The sequence below is a fragment of the Tasmannia lanceolata genome, unplaced genomic scaffold, assembly GCF_043159265.1.
Source record: "Tasmannia lanceolata isolate RefF3 unplaced genomic scaffold, GAP_Taslan_0.1 ptg000018l, whole genome shotgun sequence".
In the NCBI taxonomy this organism is placed as follows: Eukaryota; Viridiplantae; Streptophyta; class Magnoliopsida; order Canellales; family Winteraceae; genus Tasmannia; species Tasmannia lanceolata.
The window spans coordinates 30,149,239-30,173,108 of NW_027518695.1; the positions used below are offsets into that span (position 1 = coordinate 30,149,239).

A 23,870-nucleotide genomic window follows, 5' to 3' on the forward strand; every position below is an offset into this window, starting at 1 on the left:
CTTACTTCCAAGATTGGGCCAAAGATTTTCCCTAAAGCTTCCACAGTGGAAGTAGCCAAAGCGTGCAACGGAATTCCGTAAAAATTAACCTAAATTTCCTCCGCTCCCTGGACAAAGTCTTTATGCCAGGAAGAGAGGGAGAGCAGCTGGTTCCCATAGGCCTCAAGCCCATTTGCCAGAACCCTGGCAGCCAAGTCTACTGAATCGAACATGAAAAGAACTTCATCCTTTGCTAGGGCATAGGGTCTTGTGAGGGAGGGAATGTCCCAAAAACTTTTAGCCAATTGCCAAAGATCATCTAAAGTCCTGTTATTATCCCTTCTCCTGCCAATCAGACACGCTTTTAAAATATCGGTTTGCATTTCCAATTCCTTCCCTGAGATAGATAAAGTCGGAACCCCTTCCTCAACAGATGTCAAAATCACTCCGGAATCAGGCCACCACACGCCTTCATCGCCGGCACTGACCGATGGTTTCTGTGAGTTACAAGAGACGAGGGTTAAGACAGTTGGATGAATAATTATCTGTTTGTTCTGGGAGCACCACCGACTTCGATTCCGCCATCTAGAGTTTAAGATAATCACAGGTTGAGTAGAGCCAATCCCCGGCCACCTTCCCGATACTGCCAAGTTAGCATTTTTACCCGCCATATAAAATGGAGACTTCTCTGAACCTCTCTGAATATTACTTGAAATCTCTAGGAAGTGCAAAAACTATGCGCGCAAGAAGATACAATATAGACTGACATCTACTAATTTAAACTGAACTCTTAAGGCCATAACAGTGTTTAATATCAACATCAAGTCACCTCTGCACACCTTAATCCCCTATCGCAGCTGAAAACCTTGAACCGTCTGGCCACTAATCGAAATAAAAAATCTTAGTGCGAGATACACAAACAGATCTACTAAATCTGTTTCGATCTGAATATCCTCCATGATTTTGCAAAAGATGCTCAAATCAAATAATGTATTTTTCTATATGCTAATGACATCCGCGTGACCATGTTTTGATAATGGGACGAACTCACCATGTTTTACATATTTTAACTAGCTGCCTTCTTTATCCTCCGCCTTCAATGGGGATAACATTTGAGAAGAACTATTAGATCTGATCTCGCTTTCCACCTTATTGGGGATCAAACATTTTCTCTCATGTCTTATGTCTTCTTCTTTGGCATCTACTTTTATTGGGGATAGCATCGGAGATGAAGACTAAGATCTGCTTATGGCTTGACCATCATTGGGGATTGCAATCCTAGATCGAGACTGAAATCTAGATCTAACATTATCCACCTTTTGAAACCCAATATCCACCCTTCTACACCCCTCAAAAACCTAGACCAATCACATTCCTCTTCCTAACCCTAGGGGTTGATTCCTAAGAATTCATACCTTGCTTTCTACCTTTACAATTGGAATTGAAAACTAAAGAAAGATCTGGGGCCGTCTGGCTGATCTCACTACCAATCTCTAGATCTACCATGGATCTGCCCCCATATAACCTGCCCTCTTTTCATGGCTTGATCCATCCTACGCCACCACGTTATCAATGAGTTTGTCAATCCTCTTCCTTCAAATCGACTATCAATGAGGAGTTTGCAGTTGTCTTTTGCTGGGTGCGGAGGTGGTAGTCGTGGCCCAGATCACTAGAGTCTTGATTGTTGTCATGACTTGGGGGGATGCCATAATGAAGGACGAGGACAGGGTGATAAAAAGTGTACTTATTGTGGCTGGTCAAATCAGGACAGTGGCTGAGATAAAACTATTGTTATGGTCGAAGATCACTATTATTAGCCATCAGCCCATCACCAAAGCAGGATGTTGCAAAAACAGTCCAAAAGTGCCGAACATGTCAACTAAAAAGGGCAAAAAGCAAAACATAGGGTGGTATGTACCTTTACCCGTGCCTCGTGTTTCCTGAAATGATATCGACATGGATTTCGTTATGGGATTACCAAAACCTATGTGAGGAAGTGATTCAATCCATGTGGTGGTTGATCGTTTCTTGAAGATATCACATTACCTACCATGCAACAAGACCTCAAATGCAGTGTGTTTGTCTCTCTCTCTCTCTCTCTCTCTCTCTCTCTCTCTATATATATATATATATATATATATATATATATATATATATATATAAGAAGTGTTTCTACACCCTGGTGTAGATAACTTATCTACACACTAGCTTAAAATACAGTGCGGGCCACATTGTTTGGGTGATCCAAAGCATTCATTTGATGGGCCCTTCCATAGATAGGGCGTGCCCAAAAAATGGACAGATTTGTGAAGGTTTATATACGCCCATTTTTACCTCCACAAATCGTAAGGTTGGGATGATCCTATGGATGAGGGAGGATTCTTCCTTTCATCCTCCTACTAGACCACTTTCCGAGAGAGTGGAGTAGGCAAGGTTGTATGCGGAAGGATTCTATGGAAATCTCAAAGATGATCAGTTCGATTGGCTTCTTCAGTCACGTCACATGTTAGAAGATGTAATTGAGTCACTAGTCGGGAGTGACCAGATGGATTAGGTTCCAGACTCTCAAGGCGGTCTTTCGATTAAATCCTTTTCTAAGAATAATCTACCTTGGCAAATTTGTCGAGTGCGTCCGTTTATTCAAGTTCAAGCCCCATTTTAAGACTTCTGGTAGAAGGCTGTTCTTCATATAACTTAGAGAAATTGTGGAGTGCTCCCAATCCCGCAAGGATGAAGCTTTTGTTAGGCGATAATTTTGTAAAATATCAACACTATAAGCACTTGAAGAAAACAAGTTTGAATGGTGATCAGATTTTGCCATGTGCAAAAAGGGCAAAAAATTCATCTTTATATCCACTGCAAAACGGAGAAAGTGGCTTGGTCATCTCTGAGTTTTCCCAACCTAAGTCTTTTGACGGACTAAAATGTTGCCGGGTGAGAGAGATCAATTGTTATGGTCTATGGTCTATTACTCCGTTCATGGTGTTGTAGGTTATCTGGGAAGAGGGAAACCAAAGGGTGTTTGAGGACAAGAGTTCGTTGGTAAGGGGATTTGTCGACACGGACACGAGTGTCATGTGTCGACACTGACACAGGGTGTCGAACAAGGCAAACTCCAAAAATTTAGAAACGGGGACTCGGCTAGAATAGAAAGTACAAATAATCACGATTTGTGGAAACAGATTCGTGTGCCGACTTTCGACACAGATACAAGGTATCTGACATGGCAACCCCTTAAAATCTAGAAATAGTGTCACATTCATACACATAAATACATATAAAGTTACTGACACTTCTAGCAGTACATTTAAGTGTCTGAAGGAGTGTCGACACGTGTGGACACGGGTGTCGTGTCGTGTCCTTTTTTTAATGGTAACAATTTCATTCAATAAATGTGAAGACTGAGATAGTCCGCCCAAGATTACAAGAATACAAATAAAGAGCAAAAAGCATGAGAAAAATACAAGAGAAAAGAAAGGAGGGGAAACACATTCAAGGGGGTTAGGGGAATTATCCACAATATCATTCAATCAAGCGGAATTATCCTCAATATCATTTAATGTTAACAATTTCATTCAATAAAGGGGAATTATTCGATCATTAATTTGGCACTTGTTAGAAAAGAACTTTGAGGGGTCTTGATCCAAGATCTTTGTAGGAAATGGAAGGGCCTATCAATGGTCAGTCAAGCGGAATGTTCATTGGCTGGAATGTTAAGGCCTAAAAAGGCTGGAATAGACGTAGGCCGGCTAGATGAGATGGAGCACCCTGAATTAAATGCGTCGACGTGGCAAAAAAGGATGGGATATTAAGGCGGCAGGAGATAAAGTAAGTTCTCAAAAGATCAATATCAATCCTCCTTTACCGAAACGAGAGAAGAATGTCAGTTTCCTCAATGTTGAGAAAGCTAATTATAAGAGTTTTGGAAGACTCTTTGATAAACAACTTTTTGTTGGGAAACGGATAGACGTGTTCCTGAATTAAAGAGTGATATAAGGCGGTATCCGAAGTGTCCCTTTTTGAAAAACTTTCCTCACGCACAAAGGTCATAGGACCGAGGCTGACAGCACATCGCTGATACCAATGGTCAAAAAGGGCGGTTCGTATACGTATAAAAAGAAGTCAGAGAAGAGGCTTCTTAAAAGACAAAACCAGAAAAAGTTTATTTCCAATTTGATTACGATGTTAGAAAACTTGATCAATCTGACGATTCCTCATTGTCGGAAGATGGGGAGTTTATGTACCATCTAAGCAAAAGGATCTCAGGGGGGAAGTTTCTGGGCGTGGGTGGAAAGGGACCTTTCAAAAGGTCTGGGCAGAGCAGTAAGAAAAGAAGGAAGCGGCAGGATTTTTTCAACAAGGATAAAGTGGCACAGGAATACCTCAAGCTCCAATTGAGGAAGCTGCAAGAGGAGGGAAAAGGGAAAGAGAAGGAGCTGGAGGAACTTACGGGTAAAAAGTCACTGGAAGAGGTATGTATTCCGGTCTTTGAATTGCCCTTCATTAAAGCAAAACAAAAACAAGATTTGGATGGAGGGTCAGTGGAAGGAGAGAATCGGAAGGAAGAAACTTTTGAGGACACAAGTGGAAAGGCGATTGAGGTCAATGAAGCTGGGCTTTCTCGTGACCCACTGGATGCGGAATTTAGTGTCAACAATAAATCGTGTCCAAACAAGGACGATAATTTAACGATGGAGGGGGATAAGGAGTTGTCGGAGGAAGAAAAGGTGCAGTTGGAAGGGTTATGAAATGGCGAAAATGGGAAGTTTTTTGGGGATCAATATGAAGAAGATGTGGAACAAACTAAGAAAATGTTCAGTGATATCGAGAGGCACAATGACGGGGGAAAGAAAGGGAAGACTCCAGGTAAGGGCAGTAGGGGACTTAAGGCCCTGAAAAGATATAGAGTTTTCTGCCCAGGGGTGTTGATACAGTATCCTAGAAAGCACTAGTAGTGATGTTTATTTGTAAGAGTGCGGAGATGGTGTTCTTACTTTGTTTTTAAGGTAGTTTTTTTCTATGTTGGAAAAGGATGGTATAATAACACTATCAAGTGTGCCTGAGGGACCGTGGTCCTTCGCTGCTTGAGGGGATAGTGATTCTTGGTCTTGGATGGGTGACTTCTTCACTCTAGTTCTTTTGGGAGGGAAGCTATTAGATTTGATGGCGGATTTGGGCCTGATTAATGTTGTTGTGCTCGTGTTGCTTGAGAGACCTTGGTCTTTCACGTATCGAGTCTTCTTTCATTTGTATTTTTTCAATCTTGGATTGTTATGTTCGGGTAGTATAGATCTTGGCTATTTTGCTTTTGGTTTTTATGTTGTAATGGGGTGGGACTACTGGTCCCAAATCTCTGTACATTTGTTATTATCAACTTTCAAAAAAAAATAAAAAATGGTCAGCCTTTTATGGAAAGGAAGTGCAAGAAATGGATTTGTCTGCCTCTTGCAATCGAATTTAAGTTTGAAGGAAGTTCTTTGGATGTGTGTATGTGTGTGTGAAGGGGGGAAAGGGAGTAGGGTAGGAATGACAAAGAAGAGATTTTGGTAGTACGTTGGAGCTGAATGATGGCGTATAAAATATTCAAGTGAAGCAAATACACTCCTTACCAGTCTTCACATTTACCACGGTGATATTTTCTTTTCTCTATCTATTGTTTATTTATTTATTATTGTTGAAGTATAAATTATTAAATAACATGAACTCTAACAGCTCAAGCTTTTGGACTAATTGGTTGTCTCACATGGTATTAGAGCTATTGCCTCACGGCAGTCCCTGCGGTTCCTCTAGGCTTTTTATCTCCTTTTAATGAAAAGTTTCATCATTGTTTGAAACAAAAAGAAAAAAAAGGAAACTAGTAGTGAAAACCAATGAGATCAGATGAAAACTACGATGATTTATCTGACCTTAAATTCTGCCTCTGGCCATGCTTTATGAAGATCCCAGGCGGACATCATTGGGCAGCATACATCATACCTTCCCTGTAAAAATGTTCAAAATATCAAATGAGGTGCAATTAAACATGTCCTCAAAAATTTCACAGCATCACTATACAACATCTCATATCTAGTTATACAACATTACAAACATGTTTTTTTACTCCTAATGCATAAGGAAACAATATTTCTCATTCCACAATATTGGATGCCACAAAGATTTTTTGAACAATGATTTTTTTTTTCTGAAAGGTAAATCTATACTAAATAGATAACAAACCCCCACGATCGAGGAGATCTAGGGGGAAATACAAACAGGAATTTTCAATCTTTTGAAAAATGAAATACTCAAATTGATTGAGCATTAATTGTAAAGAGACTAGAAAATGGACACAACCATATGCAGACAAACTATAATGAAACATACATGCCATTGGATGCTACAGATACCATTAAATCTTGGTGCCACAAATAATACATTTGGAAGGATTTTAAGCTATACATTCAAGCAGGTTGCTATTGATGGATCCCTCAGTTCTATATATGGAAACTGCTTCCAATTTGACAAACAAAAGCTACATGAGATAAATTAGGAAGCAAGGATGATATCCATAGTTAATTGGGGATTAACATTACCATAAAGACCTTATAACAAGCACTAGTTAGGGTTGATCCTTTGCTCTCTAGTGGTGATGAACCCAAAGTCTATATAATGTTGAGGTCAAAAGTTCAAACATACATGAGAAGATATTGTAATGAGCTTTTTGTGAGGCAATTTTATAATGAGGAAATTAGTAAGGGTGTAAACTTTCAAAAGATAAAAGTATTTATGGGAGATAAAACTAGTGCTTGTGAAATCCCAATAGGGAAACCAAAAGGGGGGAGGGGGGTGATTTGCAATGTGAGTTAAACCCTAGAAAATTGAAAGTGCAACTAGCCCTTGTTAATTTATAAGATAATAAGGAAAGATATTACCAAAAATATTTCACAAAGGAGAGAAGAGTGAAAGAAACAATGAACACAAGAATTTACGTGGTTCGGAGCAAGTCCTACGTCCACACTCCACGTCCGTGCGTGGGTTCCACTATCTCGATCCTCCTTCAAATGGCTGGATCAATGAGCCAATTACAATCAACAAGCTTCTCCTTTCTTGGGCTGAAGCGTAAATCCCTTACAAACAAGCTTCTTCTTTTCAAAGGGTTGAAGCGTAAAACCCTCTTTACAATGGATGAAGGAAACAAAGAATGAACACTTAGCCTCTTGATTAGGCTTTGAATACAACAATAAAAGCTCACAAACTCTCTTAAATGAAAGACAATAAAGCCTAAGGAAATCTTCTTCAAGGTATTGAATGCACAAGTTAGGGTTTGAAGAAGTTTGAAGAGAGTTGAAATTTTGAAAGTTCTAGCTCAAGAATCAAAGATTTGATTGTTAAAATCTTATTTTTGAAGGTCTAAAATGACCTATATATGGCCACAAACAAGATATAACCGTTGGAGGGCAAAAGGGTAATTTTACACTTTAAAAAACTTAAAGACCCGTTGCCCAACGGCAACATTTTTTCCAGACTAGCCGTCTGGCCAGACGTCTGTCCGACGTTTGGTTGCATCTAGACAGCAACCAGATGATCGACCAGAAGTCTAGTCCAAGATCTGGTTGGCCAAAACACCAACCTTCCGGATAAGTTTTCTTCCCAAATTTTGTATGAATATCATTTGATATAAGGGGAAGGCTCATACCAAATTTCAGCTCATTTGGAGTTCATTTGGGTATTCAACTGATAGACAAACCTTCGAAACACATTAGGAAAAAGGCTTTGAAATTTAGCTTTGAAATTTGATCTAACTTTTTGGCTTCACAAAAAAGGTTTGTATGATCATTTAAAACTTGTCTAGATGTTGAAATACAAGTTCAAATGAGTTTTTGAAAATCACTTTGAAAACCCCTTGAAAATCCCTTGAAAATGTGCGAAAATAACTTGAGAGATCTTCAATATAGTCTAAGCATAAAACTCATCATCTTGGGATTGTAAAGGCTTCAACATCTTCAAAGACTCGGCTTGGCTTGGCTTTGGATGGTCCATATGGCACCTTCACTTGAATTGGCTACTTTGCATGTGCTTTGAAGGGATCACCACCATTGGTTCTTCTCTAGGCTTGTGGCCAATCCGCATGCGCAAGTGAACTCTTGATTTTGTTTTGGTCCATGAGACTTGTATCAATCTTGATCAACCAACAATTTGAGTCCATGAGTGAGTCATGAGACTTGTATCAATCTTCATGAATTTTTTTTCTAAAGGGTTCATTAGCCGACCCCAACTAGCTTGGGACAAAGGCTTTGTTGAGTTGAGTTGAGTTGAGTTGAGTGAGTCATCATGTGTAGTTCACCTCCAAGCCTCCATTTAGCTCCTAGTGTTGATTTTGATAAAACCTGTCTAAACAACAACACTAGCAAAACCATTAGCATCATACAATCAATTTGAGTTTGTAGATCATCAAACCATGGAAAGGGTTGCACCCTTGGGCCTACAACTTTTCATGAATTAGATTCCTCTTATATGAATAATATATTTTTGAAAGGTGGCAAATTTTAATTAAAATAAAGTAAAGACCGAGGTGGTAAGACCAAGAGAAATACAGAAGCAACCACACATAAGAATATAACATTAGATGAAAAACAAATAGCTTAAGGGAGAAGATAGTTGAACATCTCGAGGCCCAACTTGAGGACTCCCTACCTAGCTAATCTGTCCGCCACGAAATTTGCAGACCTTCTGATATGGATGAATGCGATCGCAGATCCTCCCAATATATCTCGAATCTCATCAAAAAACTGCGTGAATCTCCAAGGGGGGATAAGGGAACCTCGAAGCCAACATATGAGATTCAGGGAGTCTTCCTCCATAATCACTCGATCCAAGGAACCTCTGTCCAAACTTTTTATCCCTTGATAATCAGCTGGAATCTCTGCCTCACTATCATCTGAGACCCCAATTGGCCATGCAAAGGCCCAAATGACTCGCCTCCTGCGTCCCTAAATACTCCTCCAATGCCTACCGGTCTTGGATTACCCAAACTAGATCCATCAAAATTAAGCTTTAGAAACCATGAGGGGGCGGATCCCACTCGTGCACCACCAGAGGGCGCCACTCTACAATGAAGCAGATATGTCATCCATTCCAAAGATCAAAACCCGATACAAACTTAAAGCAAGGAAGAATTTCCACCCATGATATGGTTAGAGCAATAACTTTTACAAACATGAATGATGAGGATTTAGATACGCCATCAAAGACTAGCGTGTCTTTCTTTCCAAATCACCCACAAAGTGGCAAGGAGAGAGACATTCCTCAAAATCTTGCCTTTCTTCCTCCAAGGAACCAACAACCAACCTTCTAGAAGGTCAGAAAGAGAGGAAGGGAATAACCAATACATCCCGAACCCGTCTAGGATGCTACTCCAAACCAAGGTTACCGGAAACTCCCCTGGAAAGTGGGAAGCGCGCTTCCCCAAATCGTGTTTCAGAAGTGGAAAACTCGGCACATTTCCGATTTGTGCGAAGCGAGTTCCCATTTCATGGGAAGTGAGTTTACCAATTTTGGAAAGCACGTTTCCCAAATTTTAGTTTTCTTGTTTTGTTTGTTTGGGTTCTTGGAATGCGGTTTGTTCCGGTACGTGGTACGGGAATGGGTACGGGGTACGATGGTAGCCCAGTATGCAGTACGATGAGGGTATACTGTGTTGGTTCGCTATTCGGGGTTGCGGTCAGTTTGGAGTACTAATTCGGACTCACACACACACGCGCACACTCTCTCTCTCTCTACACACAGGTATATATATATATATATATTGTTAAAGTATAAAAGATAAATAACGCCTTTCTCCAACAGCTTAAGCTTTTGGAGAAGTTGGTTAATTAACATGGTATCAGAGCCAGATTTCGAGTTCAAACCTCCCGGATAGCAAAAATCCACATGCGATGGTCGGCCCAAAGTGGGACCACATGTGCCAGGTGTTTGGCAAGTGGGCCACACGTGCGGGGGAGTGTTAAAGTATAAAAGATAAATAACGCCTTTCTCCAACAGCTTAAGCTTCTGGAGAAGTTGGTTAATTAACATATATATATATATATATATATATATATATATATATATATATAATTTCGTATATTTTTACAAGAATATCATTCCATAGTACACACTACATACATTTAATACACAAAATATAAAAACCTCATTTGTCATACATATTTTCTCAAAAAGAAAGTTCCCGTTTGAATGTATGAATATCTTCCATAGTCCATACTATATCCATTTAATAAACAAAATAAAAAAACCCCATGGATGCCATACATATTTTTTTCAAAAAGAAAGCTCTAGTTCCAATCCAACCCAAAATATATAAAATTTGTAGCTCTCTCTCCATCTCTCCCTTATTCTATATCCATCTCTTTCTTTCTCTCCCGCGGGTTGCCGCATGTAGTCATTTTTCGCGATCCGGGTCGCTAGCGAACCAGGTTTGGGATCGCGCAACCCCGGATCGCGGGTCGGAGGGCAGATGGCGAATCCGGTAACTATGGTTTGGAATATTTTTTCTTCACTTTTCTTTTTTTTCCTGCTTACCATTCTTTCTTACATTAAAATTTTCTATTAAATCAATAATATTCATTTGGGAAATTTTGTAATTTCTTAATTGAATAATTATAAGAAAAGGAAGAAGAAAAAATATGTATTTAAAGTTTCCTCTTTATTTTCCCCGTATTCTTTATTTTCCTTTAATGATCAAATTCACTAAAAGCTTATCCATTTGTCCCACTTCATTTTAGTGTATTAATGTAGTAATGTTGATGTGTATTTTAGTTTTATTCAATTGACATGTAAAGTGATGTCAGTTAATTTCTCCATTTAAGAAAGTAATTATTTAATCATTTAAGTTGATTAATCATTTAATTGTCCATTACATACTTGAGAAATTTTTGTATTATCTTTGATATGTTATATTTTGATTCATGGTTGGGAATAGGATTCACATGTAAATTAGTTATTTTCGTTGGAATTAAGAGTCTATTTCGGTTGAAATTCGATTCGTTTATGGTAGTTGGATTCAATTTGCTTATCTTACTTGGAGACGCTTCCTCCCCTCCTGAAAGCCCTCGCTTCCCGCTTCCGCTTCCAGCTTCGCTTCCCACCCTGGCAACTATGATCCAAACCTCCCTGACTAAAGCACAGTCCAAGAGCCAAGAAGATACAGTTGACTAATTCCCTTGCCGCTATACATAGGGCGCAATATCTACTATCAGAATCTCCCGCTTACGCAGGAAGTCGATCGTCTGAATCCGACCAAGACAAGTGGCCCAAACAAAGGTACAGACTCAAGGAGGCGCTTGATCTTCCACAGTCTAGCTACTCTAGAGAGAACATGACAAGGTACAAGATAAATATAGAAGTGAAAACCCCAGTAGAATCCTAGATCCAAACCCTTTTGTCTGCTCCAGACAGCTTGACATAGCACCCTTGCAACATCTCAAGAAGCTGAGCCATGGATTGTAATTCTCTATCAAAGAAGTTTCTTCTGAAAACTGGCCTCCAAAAAACCCGGCCGCCACTCCTCTCAAAGTAATCCTTCACGAAGGCTTCCTTAGTCACAGCTACCACGAACAAGTCAACGAAAAGGTCTTTTAAAGGAACCGCAAAACACCACTTTTCTTTCTAAAAGCTTATACGATCCCCCTATATATACTCTGAATCTAGTTACTTTTGGGAACTTATGATTAAGACGCATGATGTCTTGCCACACCGTCACCCCCTGTTTTCTAAAACCCTCTAAAGAAACCCAATGACCTGGGGCAGCGCCATATTTACTAGCTATCACTTTGGCAAAAAGCTGAGACTCCTCTCCAAACCTCCACAACCATTTTCCCATGAGAGCTAAATTTAGTTGTTTAATCTTTCTAATCCCCAACCCTCCACCCTTGAAAGCAGTGTTGCATGGATTCGGATTCGCGTGTCGGGATCCGACACAGATTCGAGGTGTCGGATTCGGCAAACCCCCAAAAGTAGGATTCGGATTCGGTAGTTTTTAAATAAAATAAAGTTTTCAAAATTTAAAATTTAAATATATATATATATATATATATATGTGTGTGTGTGTGTGTGTGTGTGTGTGTGTGTGTGTGTGTGCATATATATATATATATATATATATATATATATATATATATATATATATATATATATATATATATATTCGTGAAAATTTTGTGGATAGAGGGTTGAGGCAAGTTTTGTATTAAGAGAGTTTAGGGTGGAAGGGGGTCATGTTCGAGGATCGAGGGGCAAGGGTTTTTATTAAAATAGTACGGATTGCGCTTTCATATAAAAAAAGTTAAGAAGAAAATACGTTTAAAGGGAAATATAAAGGATTCGCATTTCAAAAGAAACAACGATGAATTGGATTCACCCGAAAAAAACAAGATTCGTGCGGGACATGGCTACGACAAGAATCTGGGTGTGTCCAACGTGAATCCATGGGACACTTGAATAAGGATAAGTGATAAATAGGAATATTACCCAGCTGCTTTTATGAGGGTAACCCTGCCATCGCTCGACACTAGATTTCGCTTCCAAGTGTCTAATCTCTTTTCTATTCTCTCCACTATAGGGTCCCAACTTGATTTCTACGATCTGCCCGCCCCTAAAGGCAACCGTAAGTAAGTGGACGGAAACTAATCCAACTTGTAGCCCATAAGCCCTGCCAAGCCTAGTCTGCCTAGAGCCGCCTGGGAGTCAACGTTCAAGGCAAAGATTCTAGATTTATATAAATTAAATCTTTGGCTCGAAATCAACTCATAGCATCTAAGAATAGCTTTCAAATTCACTACTTTCGAAACTTGAGGGGAACTAAATAGGAGGGTATTGTCTGCAATCCGAAGATGAGACACCACAACGCCATCTTGACTGACTTTAAAGCCGTCAATCAGACCAAGGGTTTTGCCTTTTTCTGTTAGCCTAATCAATGTCTCAAACAACTATAACAAACAAGAAAGGGGAGATGGGGTCTCCTTGCCGCAGACCCCGAGACGACTTGAAGAACCCTTTAGGAGATCCATTGATCAGCATCGAGAAGCATGCTGACATCAAGTAACTTCTAATCCATAGTCTCCACCTGCCGCCAACACCCATTCTTCCTAACAAGTAATCCAGGCATGCCCATTCCACCCAATCATAGGCCTTCTCCATATCCAATTTGGATACTACACCCCCTTCATCTGTTCTACAACTGTGCCTTAAAAGATTTAAGGATAACTAAGTGAAGAAAAATTAAAAGAAAGGGTTTGAACATCAATCCCCTAGCAAATCACTAAAACATTAGGAAGTTCACTCCTTCATAGAATATTACATGCAAAGACATTCTTTATTTAACACATCCCACACGAGTCCCTACCCTCCCTAACCAAGGTCAATTTTGAAAACACTCTCGACTCGTCTTTATCATTTACTGCCCTTTGTCAATTCTCCTTTTCCCATCCTAACATCTCCACTGCCACAACCAAATATCCTAGCTTTCAAATGCCCATCATCACACTCAGCTGTTCACATATGCCTTTTTTTTGTCATTAACAAGATGTTGAGGTCGGTTGAATACAAAAACTGATGTACATTGATGCCAACCCCGCCAAAATTAGTAGTTTGAGCCATTTCAGCACATAGTAATAGGTATGCTAGACAACCAAGTACGTGGTACAAGTGCATGTTGCAGTACCAAGTAGGTGGTATACACGTCGCAGTACCAAGTAGGTGGTATACATGTTGCAGTATACTACTAGGGGATAGGACTAATTTTATATCTTATATTTTTGAAAGATATGCTATATCCCCTAGAAAGACACAAAGAAGACACATGTATACTCAACTAATATTCAATGAGAATTTCTATTACATGGAAAACTCAACATTAGGGCCCCAAAATGTTGAAGAGAACGGGTGAAAACTTAGCATTTTAGCAATATTTGATTTTGCAGCTTTGATTGGAAAAAGAAGAGCCTTTGTAGTTTATGAGGGATTTGAATTAAAAAAATTCACGTGGCTTGTTCATATATGGTTTACATGGTTCGCTAAAAATTGTGAACAAACACAATGGCAGCATGAACCCATAAGGATGTACCTGGTCTGTAGTTTGCCCATAAATTTGCAACTTTGTTACCATAGTTCAGCTACACACGACCAAATATTGGGCGGAAAAAAATTACACCTTCAAGGCTTTTACCTCACCACCAAACTCCAAACTTTCTAGGATTTTTTAATCAAAAATCACTTTTTCTATAATCTTTAAAATCAAAGTCCAAATTCATGGTCAAGACCTTAGTTATAAATTCCGTTCCGGTCGCCGTTCCGTTTTGGCTACCGGCCGTTCCGGTATTCCGGCTGTTTCGTTCGGCGTTCCGGTCGAAACTTTCCGTTATGTAAAATACACTCCCCAACAACCATAAATGAATTTATGTAATTTTTTGGATTTTTTTTTTATTTTATTTCGAATTTTTTAGAAAAAGACGAAAAATGCCCTCCCAACAACTATAAAACGGTCATAAAACGAGGGCAAATCTGTAAAAAAACAGTCCCAACAGCTATAATGGCATTTCTGTAATTTTTTGGATTTTTTTACTATTTTATTTCGAATTTTTTGGAAAAAGACGAAAAATGCCCTCCCAACAACTATAAAACGGTCATAAAACGAGGGTAAATCTGTAAAATACACTCTCCAACGGCCTTAATGGCATTTTTGTAATTTTTTTGAATTTTTTCGAATTTTTTTGAAATTTTCAGCATTTCCGGCCGGAACGACCGGAACGGACCGGAATTCCGACCGGAACGGAAAATATGCCCATTCCGTTCCGGAATCCGGTCCGGAACCGGAATTCCGGTCCGTTCCGGCCGGAACGGAACGGAATTTATATCTAAGGTCAAGACTGTTAGGTGTCTATCCTATTATAAGAAATTTAAGGAAGATAGTTTTGGAAAAAAAGGGGTTTTTTTTTTTTCTTTCTATATCTTTATAATTACATATTCTCAAAATGGAATTTCAGAAGTTTCTGTGACTTCATTTTCTAGAAGAAAAAGGCAAAACTTATCTCTTGCTGTGATACAACCTACAGCCGAGATGTCTAAATTAAGCTAATTTTGCTGTTTCTTGATACACCAATCAACAAAACTTAAATAATTGTAGCATTTTCCATTTTCAAAATTGTAATCAGTCATTGTTTCTCAACCTTCATTTCAAGATTCCACAGAAAAAAGAAAGCAAAATGAGCGATTTAACACCTAAATAGGAAACAACTTGTTGACACAAAAAAATAATTGAAGCTTGAAGGGAAAATTGTTTTCCATTCAAACAAGAAAACCTTATTAGAAGTCTCAAAAGTGGAGAACCAGAAGACATGGAAATGCTGTAAGAACAAAATTGAAGCTCTAAAAAATGAGAAGGTGAAGATGGAGTTTTTAAAGTCACACGTGGTGGCAATGGACATGGTGGGATGGGAAGAGATACAGTTTATAACAAAGTTATTTTCAAACTTAAAGATAACTAGAGTTGGTTTGAGGAGGTTAGGGCAAGGACTCGAGTGAAATATGTATAGATAACATAAAGCAAGAATGTGTATGTAGTATCCTAGAAAGGAGGCATTTTGATAGATATTTTAGTCCTTTACGAAGGGCTCCCTGTAAAAACCCCTAAAAATAAACTTGAGTACCACATAAATCAAAGTAGTCATTAAAAACCAAGCATCATAACACCAACAAAAATAACTATGCATCTTAATTCTCAACACAAAACTCTTCAAACTGGTGAATCACAAATAGTCTTCAAGCATGACTAGCTTGTTAGTAATGTCCACAAGCTCGCGAAGTTTTGGTGGACATGTTTTCTAATTGACCTTAGATCTTCACATATGGTGAAGATATTATCTTTAAAACTGTCTTTTCTCACAAAGAGGAAGTCAATCTCAATGTGTAGTGTCTCTCATGGAATACTAAGTTAGAAGAGAAATGGATGGCAACCTAATAATCGCAATGTATCAGTATTGCAGAACAACAATAATCGTAACTCAGACCAAAAAGTACCCAACTAGTTAGTTCAAAATCTATAAGAACAATTCCCTATAGTCCGCTTTGGCACTAAGATGTTGTTTTAACTTTTCTATGTCATATATACCCATCAATGGAAGTGTGAGGGGGTAGCATGGTTCATTTTTTTAGAGAGAGAGATGGTATGAGATGCTCACAAGAACTACACATCGTGTAAGAAAAGGTTCGAATACCAAAGCATTTTGCAATCTTGTTCTAAATGCAGTACCCATGGTGAGCGCATGTACTAACTATTACTAACCACACAAGATAAGCAAGGTATGTCCTCACGACAATAAGGCACTAATGGAGTTACACCAAAACATTAATATGAATCTATGTACACTAACTTAACTCTCTAATAACATTAAAACCCTTTCAAAGGCTATTTTGGAATAAAAGTTTAAGAAAGGAAATAAACCTCATAGGCGAACACCCAAAGTAAAATCCTTAAATCCTTCATCTACCTTGAGAGAAAAATCCTTAAACTCACTAAAGAACAACCCATTTCTTACCAAAAAACCGATCAAAGATCTTCTCCCACCTCTCTTTCTGTGTGTGTGTGTGTGTATTAGTATATATACTTGAGTAAAGGGTTTCTGCGCTCGAGCAAGGGTATCTGTGCTCGAGTGCAAAAACAAGCGTGGGCCCACACTGTTGATGGGATCCAAAGCATTCATTTGATGGGCCCTTTCATGGATAGGGTGCCCACCAAAAATCAGCTCCATTGGATCATCTTAGGGTGTCCATTTATGGGGTGAAAAAATGGGTAGATTAGTGGACAAACAGTATCTGTCCATTTTCACCCCGACAAATGGACAACCTAGGATGATCTAATGGAGCTGATTTTTGGTACACACCCCATCCATGATGGGGACTTTCAAATGAATGCTTCCCTAAAAGCTTGCCTTGTGGATAAAGTTAAGATCCCTAGTCAACCTCTAGAGGACATTTGGCTTTGGGCGCAGAAAACCTGGAGTATCCCATCCCTCCAATGCCCATGTATATTGTCTGAAGATGAAATCCTCTTCATGTTTGAATCTGAGGCACAGGCCTCTAAAGCTCTTTCCAGCAGCCCTGAGATTTTGAAAACGCAATTAAATTCGCTTGTTCCGTGGAATAAGGAATATGTTCAACATGAGGAAGCTCTATGGGTTAAATTCCATGGTATTCCCTTACATGTTTGGGCCATATCAACCGTGGAGGCTATAGGGAGTCTTTTTGGAAGGGTTTTAGAAACCGAAATGGAGGAGAAACATCAGCATTGCATGAGTTTTGTATCGGCGAAAATTCTAGCCCCTCGAAGGATTCTCTCAGGCTCTTTTGCCAGAATCAGAGTTTTGAATCATGTTTATAGAATTGGGATTGAAGTCCTTGATCCTTCAGATTTTGGGTTATCCGCCCCTTGGTCCGGCGACCCCTTGATGTCAGTTCGGATCCCGTCCCCGTCGATGATCTGTGTCGGGGCCTCGTTGTCCCCTGAGGCCCCGCTTGTTTTCAAATTTCCAATCTGTCTTTCCTGGTGCCTTTCCCAATGCGGGTTTTGAGTCCTGTTTGGGTTTTGGCAGGCTTGGTGACCCTTTCAATGGATTGGTCGAGCCTGAGGTGCAGTCCCCTATGTGCAAATCCAAATTGGCAGCTAATGCGGGCCATTGACATTTATGTTCTCCTGGTAGGTGGAGCCTTGCTCTTTAGCCACGTGTCTAGGGCCTTCCCTAGAAGCGTGTCTCTTGAATCGAAGTTATCTTTGTTTGGTTTGAGTTGGTCCCTGTATGGTCGGTCCACCATAGGTTTTCTTCGGAGTTTTGTAGCGGTCCTTATCTATTTTATCGTGCCAATGATCTATTGCCTCAGTTATTGAGGTGAGGGAAGCTGCAAGGTCATATATTTCTAGCCTTGTAACCGTAGCAAAGGGTGAAGCTGAAGTAATCCCTGTACCCTCTTGATCTTTTGGGTGAGATTGTGTTTTGCCCTGGTTAGTTATCATTTCCTTCTGGAATGGAATATCAAGCTAGTTCATGTCATCTCTCTGAGGTGCCGGACTTTTTAATCCAACATATATTGGATGATTTGGAGAAGTGTGCGGAATAGATAAGTTGTGGTGATGGCGTGATGCACAATTCGAAAGATATCTGGAGTAAGATATGAGTTTTGTGGCATTTGGGTAGAAGGATGCTGATAAGTCTGTGTTGATAAAGGGCTGTGGGGAGGAGTTTAAGGATCCTTGTAGATGGTTAGGATTTTGGGGATTGGAATGCAAATGTGATGTCCTGGAGGCCCTGGACAAGTATTCAAGTTCATAACCTTTGTTCTTTATGTTGTTAATGACCTAGGAGTGTATACCTGTCCAGCCTTTATTGATTCTATGTATTGCAAGTCAGGACCTCTGGTACCTAATGTATCTTTCATAGCATCAATGAAATAGTCATCTTTCAAAAAAAAATTATTTGTGTGTGTGTTTTGTTATCGAGACCTGATCCTTACTTCTTGCAGCTGTAGGAGATCATCAATTTCCTAATCTCGACTAGGCTTCTTCTTGGCAACCGGTTTGATTTTAGATCTCTGCTTATTCCCTAGTGAGTTGTAAGTCGTGACAGTGAGTTCGCTACTCGTGTGACTACGAGAGGAGGAGGAGGACACATAAAAAAATACTGTTTTGCTCCTTTTTCCCTATGGAAGAAGAAAAGAAAGGCATTTTGATTTATTTTCAGGCCCTTGTATTGTTCTTCTTGTTTGTTTTTAGTTCTTGTGTCAAACCAGAAGGGATAATGCTGGGATCCTATTTCTCGTCATTTATAGGTGTCCTAAGAATGATTGGTAGTGGATTTACATAAATTAGGTTCTTGCCTGGCTTTTAGTTATTGTTTGGTTTTTTTTTAGTTCTGGACTCAGAATGATTAGGTTCTTACCTAGTTTGTTTTCAGTTCTTGCCGAAGAATGATTCAGATTTCAAACAAAAGATGATGACTTGATTGAGATAAGAAAGAATATGCTCCAAACTAGCATGGATATTACATTATGACAAGAAGGATATGTTGGAAAACTTTGATGAATACAACAATAAGGTAAAGGAAGACTCCAAAGAAGAGACTTTCAAAGAGGAAGAATTTGACGATGAAAGTATTGAAAAATACAAGTTATTTTTTTTACAATCAATTAATAGATGATGAAGAATATGTTGATGATGTGGATGTTGATTCTACAGGTTAGCTTCTCTCTACACAGAAATAATGAATACACTAGACGACGTTTCGAAGCTTTTGAGCAAGACACTTGATGAAGGTGCAGCTTTCGAACACACTATCTTTGACAATTCTACAGATTTTTACCTAGAGAAGATATGTAATCCTGGAAAACATCGTGGACAAAAACTTTAGGAGATTACAACTGACGTCTTATGGAAGTAGGTATTCCGTGTTTCAAGTATTCGATTTGATGGAAGGTATTTCCATAGTACATCTCAAAGAATTCACAAGCGTTGAAAGTTCTACAATGTTGGAGTGAGCAGATTTCCCAATTCAAACTCAACGACAAGTTGTTTCCAACTAGGAGGAATTGATGTAAATCAAGAGGGGGCCGATGATACTTGTTACCTCCCAAAACATCTCGACCCGCAGGGAGAAGCAAGAGAAGTCGAAATGAGTTTAGACTAGATGTTGGGAGTTTTAGCATATATGTACATTGGATTTTCATATTTAACAAACACCTTTTACTATTCACCTCACTATTCATACTAGCAGGCCTTTGTTTTTGTTTCTAGGGATGAACCAACAGTTCTAGCAAGTATTTTTAATTTTATTCTTGTTTTCAATTGCTACTTTCTTAAATTTTTGCAATTCCATTAAAATACAAATTACTCCTCTGCAGTATAGCTGAAATAAAGATAAGTTTAAATCACACAAACTCTCAACACATGCAATTTACACTATTCTCACATTTTCATGCAAATCGGGTGTTCCCAAATGAAAATTCATATTAGAAAATAGAGGCTGCAACAATTCTTTTTGCCAACTTTTTTTTTTTTTGTTTTTTCATTTTAAAATCAATGCCCATGTTTTTATGCATAACATAATACCTAGATGCTTTACAATAGCAAATTAAGATAAGGAATTTTCCAGCCCCAGCTAAAAATAAATGTCTGAAAAGTTTAAATTTAAAAGTTTGCCTTTTCACACAACCACCCTTAAAAAAGTAAAGATTTCCAATGAAATTTATTGTCTCCATGGGTTATCATATGCTTCGAAGGAAATAAATGCCTAGGCAGAGTAGTTAACCCTAATTTCAAACATACTACCAGGCAAGAACCAAGTAGCAATCTCAAGTTCTTCAAATTATATTGTAAAATCAATCATACATCTCATGTTAGCATTGTAAATTACACAGTTTCCATTACAAGTGGCTAACCTGAGTAAAGAATTTACCTGCACAATTACAGTTCTAATATGCCGTATCTTGTCAATATTATCCAACAGGAATGAATCTGAAGGCAGAAATCCCTTGTTTATAAAGTAATGGTTCTCGATCCGTGCAAATGCCTGCATATAGAAAACGAATATGGACAACATGAAATTCACATCAAAGGCCCTATCCATGTTAGATTAACTAAGATGAGAAACATTTGATGCGGAAGAAAAGCCAGTGTGTTGCCAAAACACAAAGCTACTAAACATAGATGCCTATAGATTCAAAGTGGTAAACAATTTGATATTACATATGGTATCACATCTTAACCTTTCAATATTTTATCATCAGTAATCAAATCGATCATTCAAAAGGAAAATTTCAATGCAAGAACAAATTTACAACCAAGGTTTTAAATTTCAGTCACCACGGAAACGTAAATATTTCGGTTTCAGTTGAAAATTTTAGTGAAAATCATGTAAAATCATGGAAACGTATCGAAAATGATAGAATTTTAAGGTGTAACTTTAGGGAATACTAGAATAGGCACAAATACACACTTGGGAACCATGATATAAGCAAGATAGCATTCCATAAGGGTTTAACAACATTTAAAACCTAGTGACATGCGTTGTCACGCATGTCTTCAGTCTACTACTCAACTCAACTAAGCCTTTGTAGTTGGGGCCGGCTAATGAATACCCCTACTCAACTCAACTCATCTAAAAAGCAAAAGACTCGCCGGAAATCTTCTCTGTTCGCCGGAACCCTTACTTTGTGAAAAAACAGAAAACGTAAGGGAAAGAGATTAGAGTCTCTTTATGTTATGGATTTGCCACATACGAACCTACATCCCCATCCTGTCATAGGATGGAACACGCATACATGGCGCGATCATATGGGTTCAAAATATAAAGGCATCAAAAGCGCCGTCTACAACTTGTTGATGCCAAAATCCGGATTTGGGATCGAACGGCTGGTAGAGATTCTCTGCGAGGTATCTACAATCACAGAAAATGAGGTCAGGGGTCCCGAGCTTGGTCCCAGACGACCACTTCGACACACAAGTCAGATTTTGCGCCACCAGATAATAATCCAACAAGACAATGAGAAATATAACAAGGTTACCAAGATTCAGAATGGGCTTTCTCTAGGTATTAAGTGGTAAGTAGGAGTAGAAGACTAGGGAGAAAGAAGGTTATAGTGTCTCGGCAGACTTTTGTCCTCCTTTCCTGAGTAAGACCAAGCTGGAGGAGAGTTGATTTCTATGAAGGCGGGAGAGTTCTCTCTGGTTTATCCTCTTTAATGAGAAAGTTAGGAGAGAAATCAATCATTCTCTTCATGTAAATCCATGCCTTTTACACTAGATGCATGCATTAAATCCCGGATTGTGCTCCACGTGGATCTAATTAACTTGGTATAAAGTGGGCCCTCTTTACAAATTACAACCATTTGGAGGCAAGTTTTATGAACCTAGATTGGATAATAGTAGGACACTCCATCTAACCCGTCAACAAGGTAACGTGCATGGCACGACGGATGTACATGCAAAGGCATGGTGATGAAAGGAAGAGATGATCTTCTTGATGGGTAGATGACACGTGGCATGATCTTGGGGTAACACCAAGTTTGTCCTATCATATTGCTCCTTACTCCCTCGGTCCATGACGCACCGGTTGACCTCCAAACCAGCAGATGTCACGTGTCTCTGTCTGCCCGTATTCCTCTTCACGCAAGGGTTTATTTATATGAAGGGTGTTGACGGCTTCTGTATCTCTTCATATTTCAAAAACCACTTCTTTTTTTCTCCAAACATCTTCAAAATGCAGAGAATTTCCAGTGCTTTCTCATCCAACAAGGGCAAGGCCCCATCATCAATGCCGACAGCTCTTCAGATGAAGACCTTATGCCACGCCCCCTGCTCCGAAGAACGCTAAACTGGATGAGGGTGCCTCTTCCGTTGCCGCACCTCTCCGCTCCCCTTCTCCCAGCCAAGGAGAGGTATCTATGGTACGTTTCTCGAGCGATTGCTTCACTATTCCGAGAGGGGCGTAGTGGAGGACTCTCCGGAGGGTGAAGTCGCGGTCGACGAGAGCCCTCCATCTGAGGATGTGAAGCCGAGGGAGACCTGTGATGGAGAAGAAACTGAAGTTCCTATTGGGGCCGTGCCGGTTCTCGTGAGGGTCAGTAGGTAAAATCCTTTTTTTAAATTCTGCAGAACTTTAGAAACTCATAAACTTTAAACTTGGCTCTGTTGAGGCAATTTTCTTAGTGTAATAGTTAAGGCTTGGTTTGAGAACCCTTTATTCATTAAAGACTGATCATTTTCTATATTTTCGTTGATAAACCGTTTTTCAGCATGCTCTGAGGGTTGTTAAGGACGGGTCTCCTGACCTCTTTCCTATAAGAGACGGAATAGTGAAGCAATCACTCGAGAAACGTATTTTTCCATAGATACCTCTCCTTGGCCGGGAGAGAGGGAGCGGAGAGGTGCAGCAATGGAAGGGGCACCCTCGTCCAGTTTAGCCTTCTTCGGAGCAGGGGGCGTGGCATAAGGTCTTCATCTGAAGAGCTGTCGGCATTGATGATGGGAGCCTTGCCCTTGTTGGATGAGAAAGCACTGGAAATTGTTGGCATTTTGAAGATGTTTGGAGAAGCAAGAAGTGGTTTTTGAAATATGAAGGGATACAGAAGCCTTCAACACCCTTCATATAAATAATCCCTCGCGTGAAGAGGAATACGGGCGGACAGAGACACGTGGCATCTCCTAGTTTGGAAGTCAACCGGTGCGTCATTATTACATTGAAATCTCCCAAAGGATATCGCCGACTAAGAGTCATGTCGTTTCAAATCCCCATACCATCATAAGTACAAAAGTCGTCAGAATCTCTTGGAGAATGAGAGGTTACTTCCTCGATCCACGCAATGGACCGAGGGAGTAGGGGCAATATGACAGGACAAAATTGGTATTACCCCAAGATCATGCCACGTGTCATCTACTCATCAAGAAGATCATCGCTTCCTTCCTTTCATCACCATGCCTTTGCATGCACATCTGTCGTGCCATACACATTACCTTACTGACGGGTTAGATGTAGTGTCCTACTATTATTCAATCCAGGTTCATAAAACTTGCCTCCAAATGATTGTAAAGAGCGTCCACTTTATCCCAAGTTAATTAGGTCCACGTGGAGCACAATCCGGGATTTAATGCATGCATCCAGCATAAAAGACATGGATTTACATGAAGAGAATGATCGATTTCTCTCCTAGCTTTCTCATTAAAGAGGATAAATCAGAGAGAACTCTACCGACTTCATAGAACTCAACTCTCCTCCAGCTTGGTCTTACTAACGAGAAACGAGGACAAAGGTCTACCTAAACATTATAACCTTCTTTCCCCCCCGTCTTCTACTCCTACCTACCACTCAATACCC

At 39.5% G+C, this 23,870-nt stretch overlaps 1 protein-coding gene across 2 annotated transcripts in view; it reads right to left on the reverse strand.

The window, feature by feature from the left end:
* Window positions 1-23,870, reverse strand: part of LOC143849947 (proline iminopeptidase-like) — an 83,378-nt gene that overhangs the window by 5,836 nt on the left and 53,672 nt on the right. For both annotated transcript variants that reach the window (XM_077359260.1, XM_077359259.1), the window contains 2 exons: window positions 20,454-20,567; window positions 5,886-5,960 (listed from right to left, as the gene is read on the reverse strand). In XM_077359260.1, the coding sequence (XP_077215375.1) occupies window positions 5,886-5,960; window positions 20,454-20,567 (189 nt within the window). The remainder of the gene's footprint in view (window positions 1-5,885; window positions 5,961-20,453; window positions 20,568-23,870) is intronic.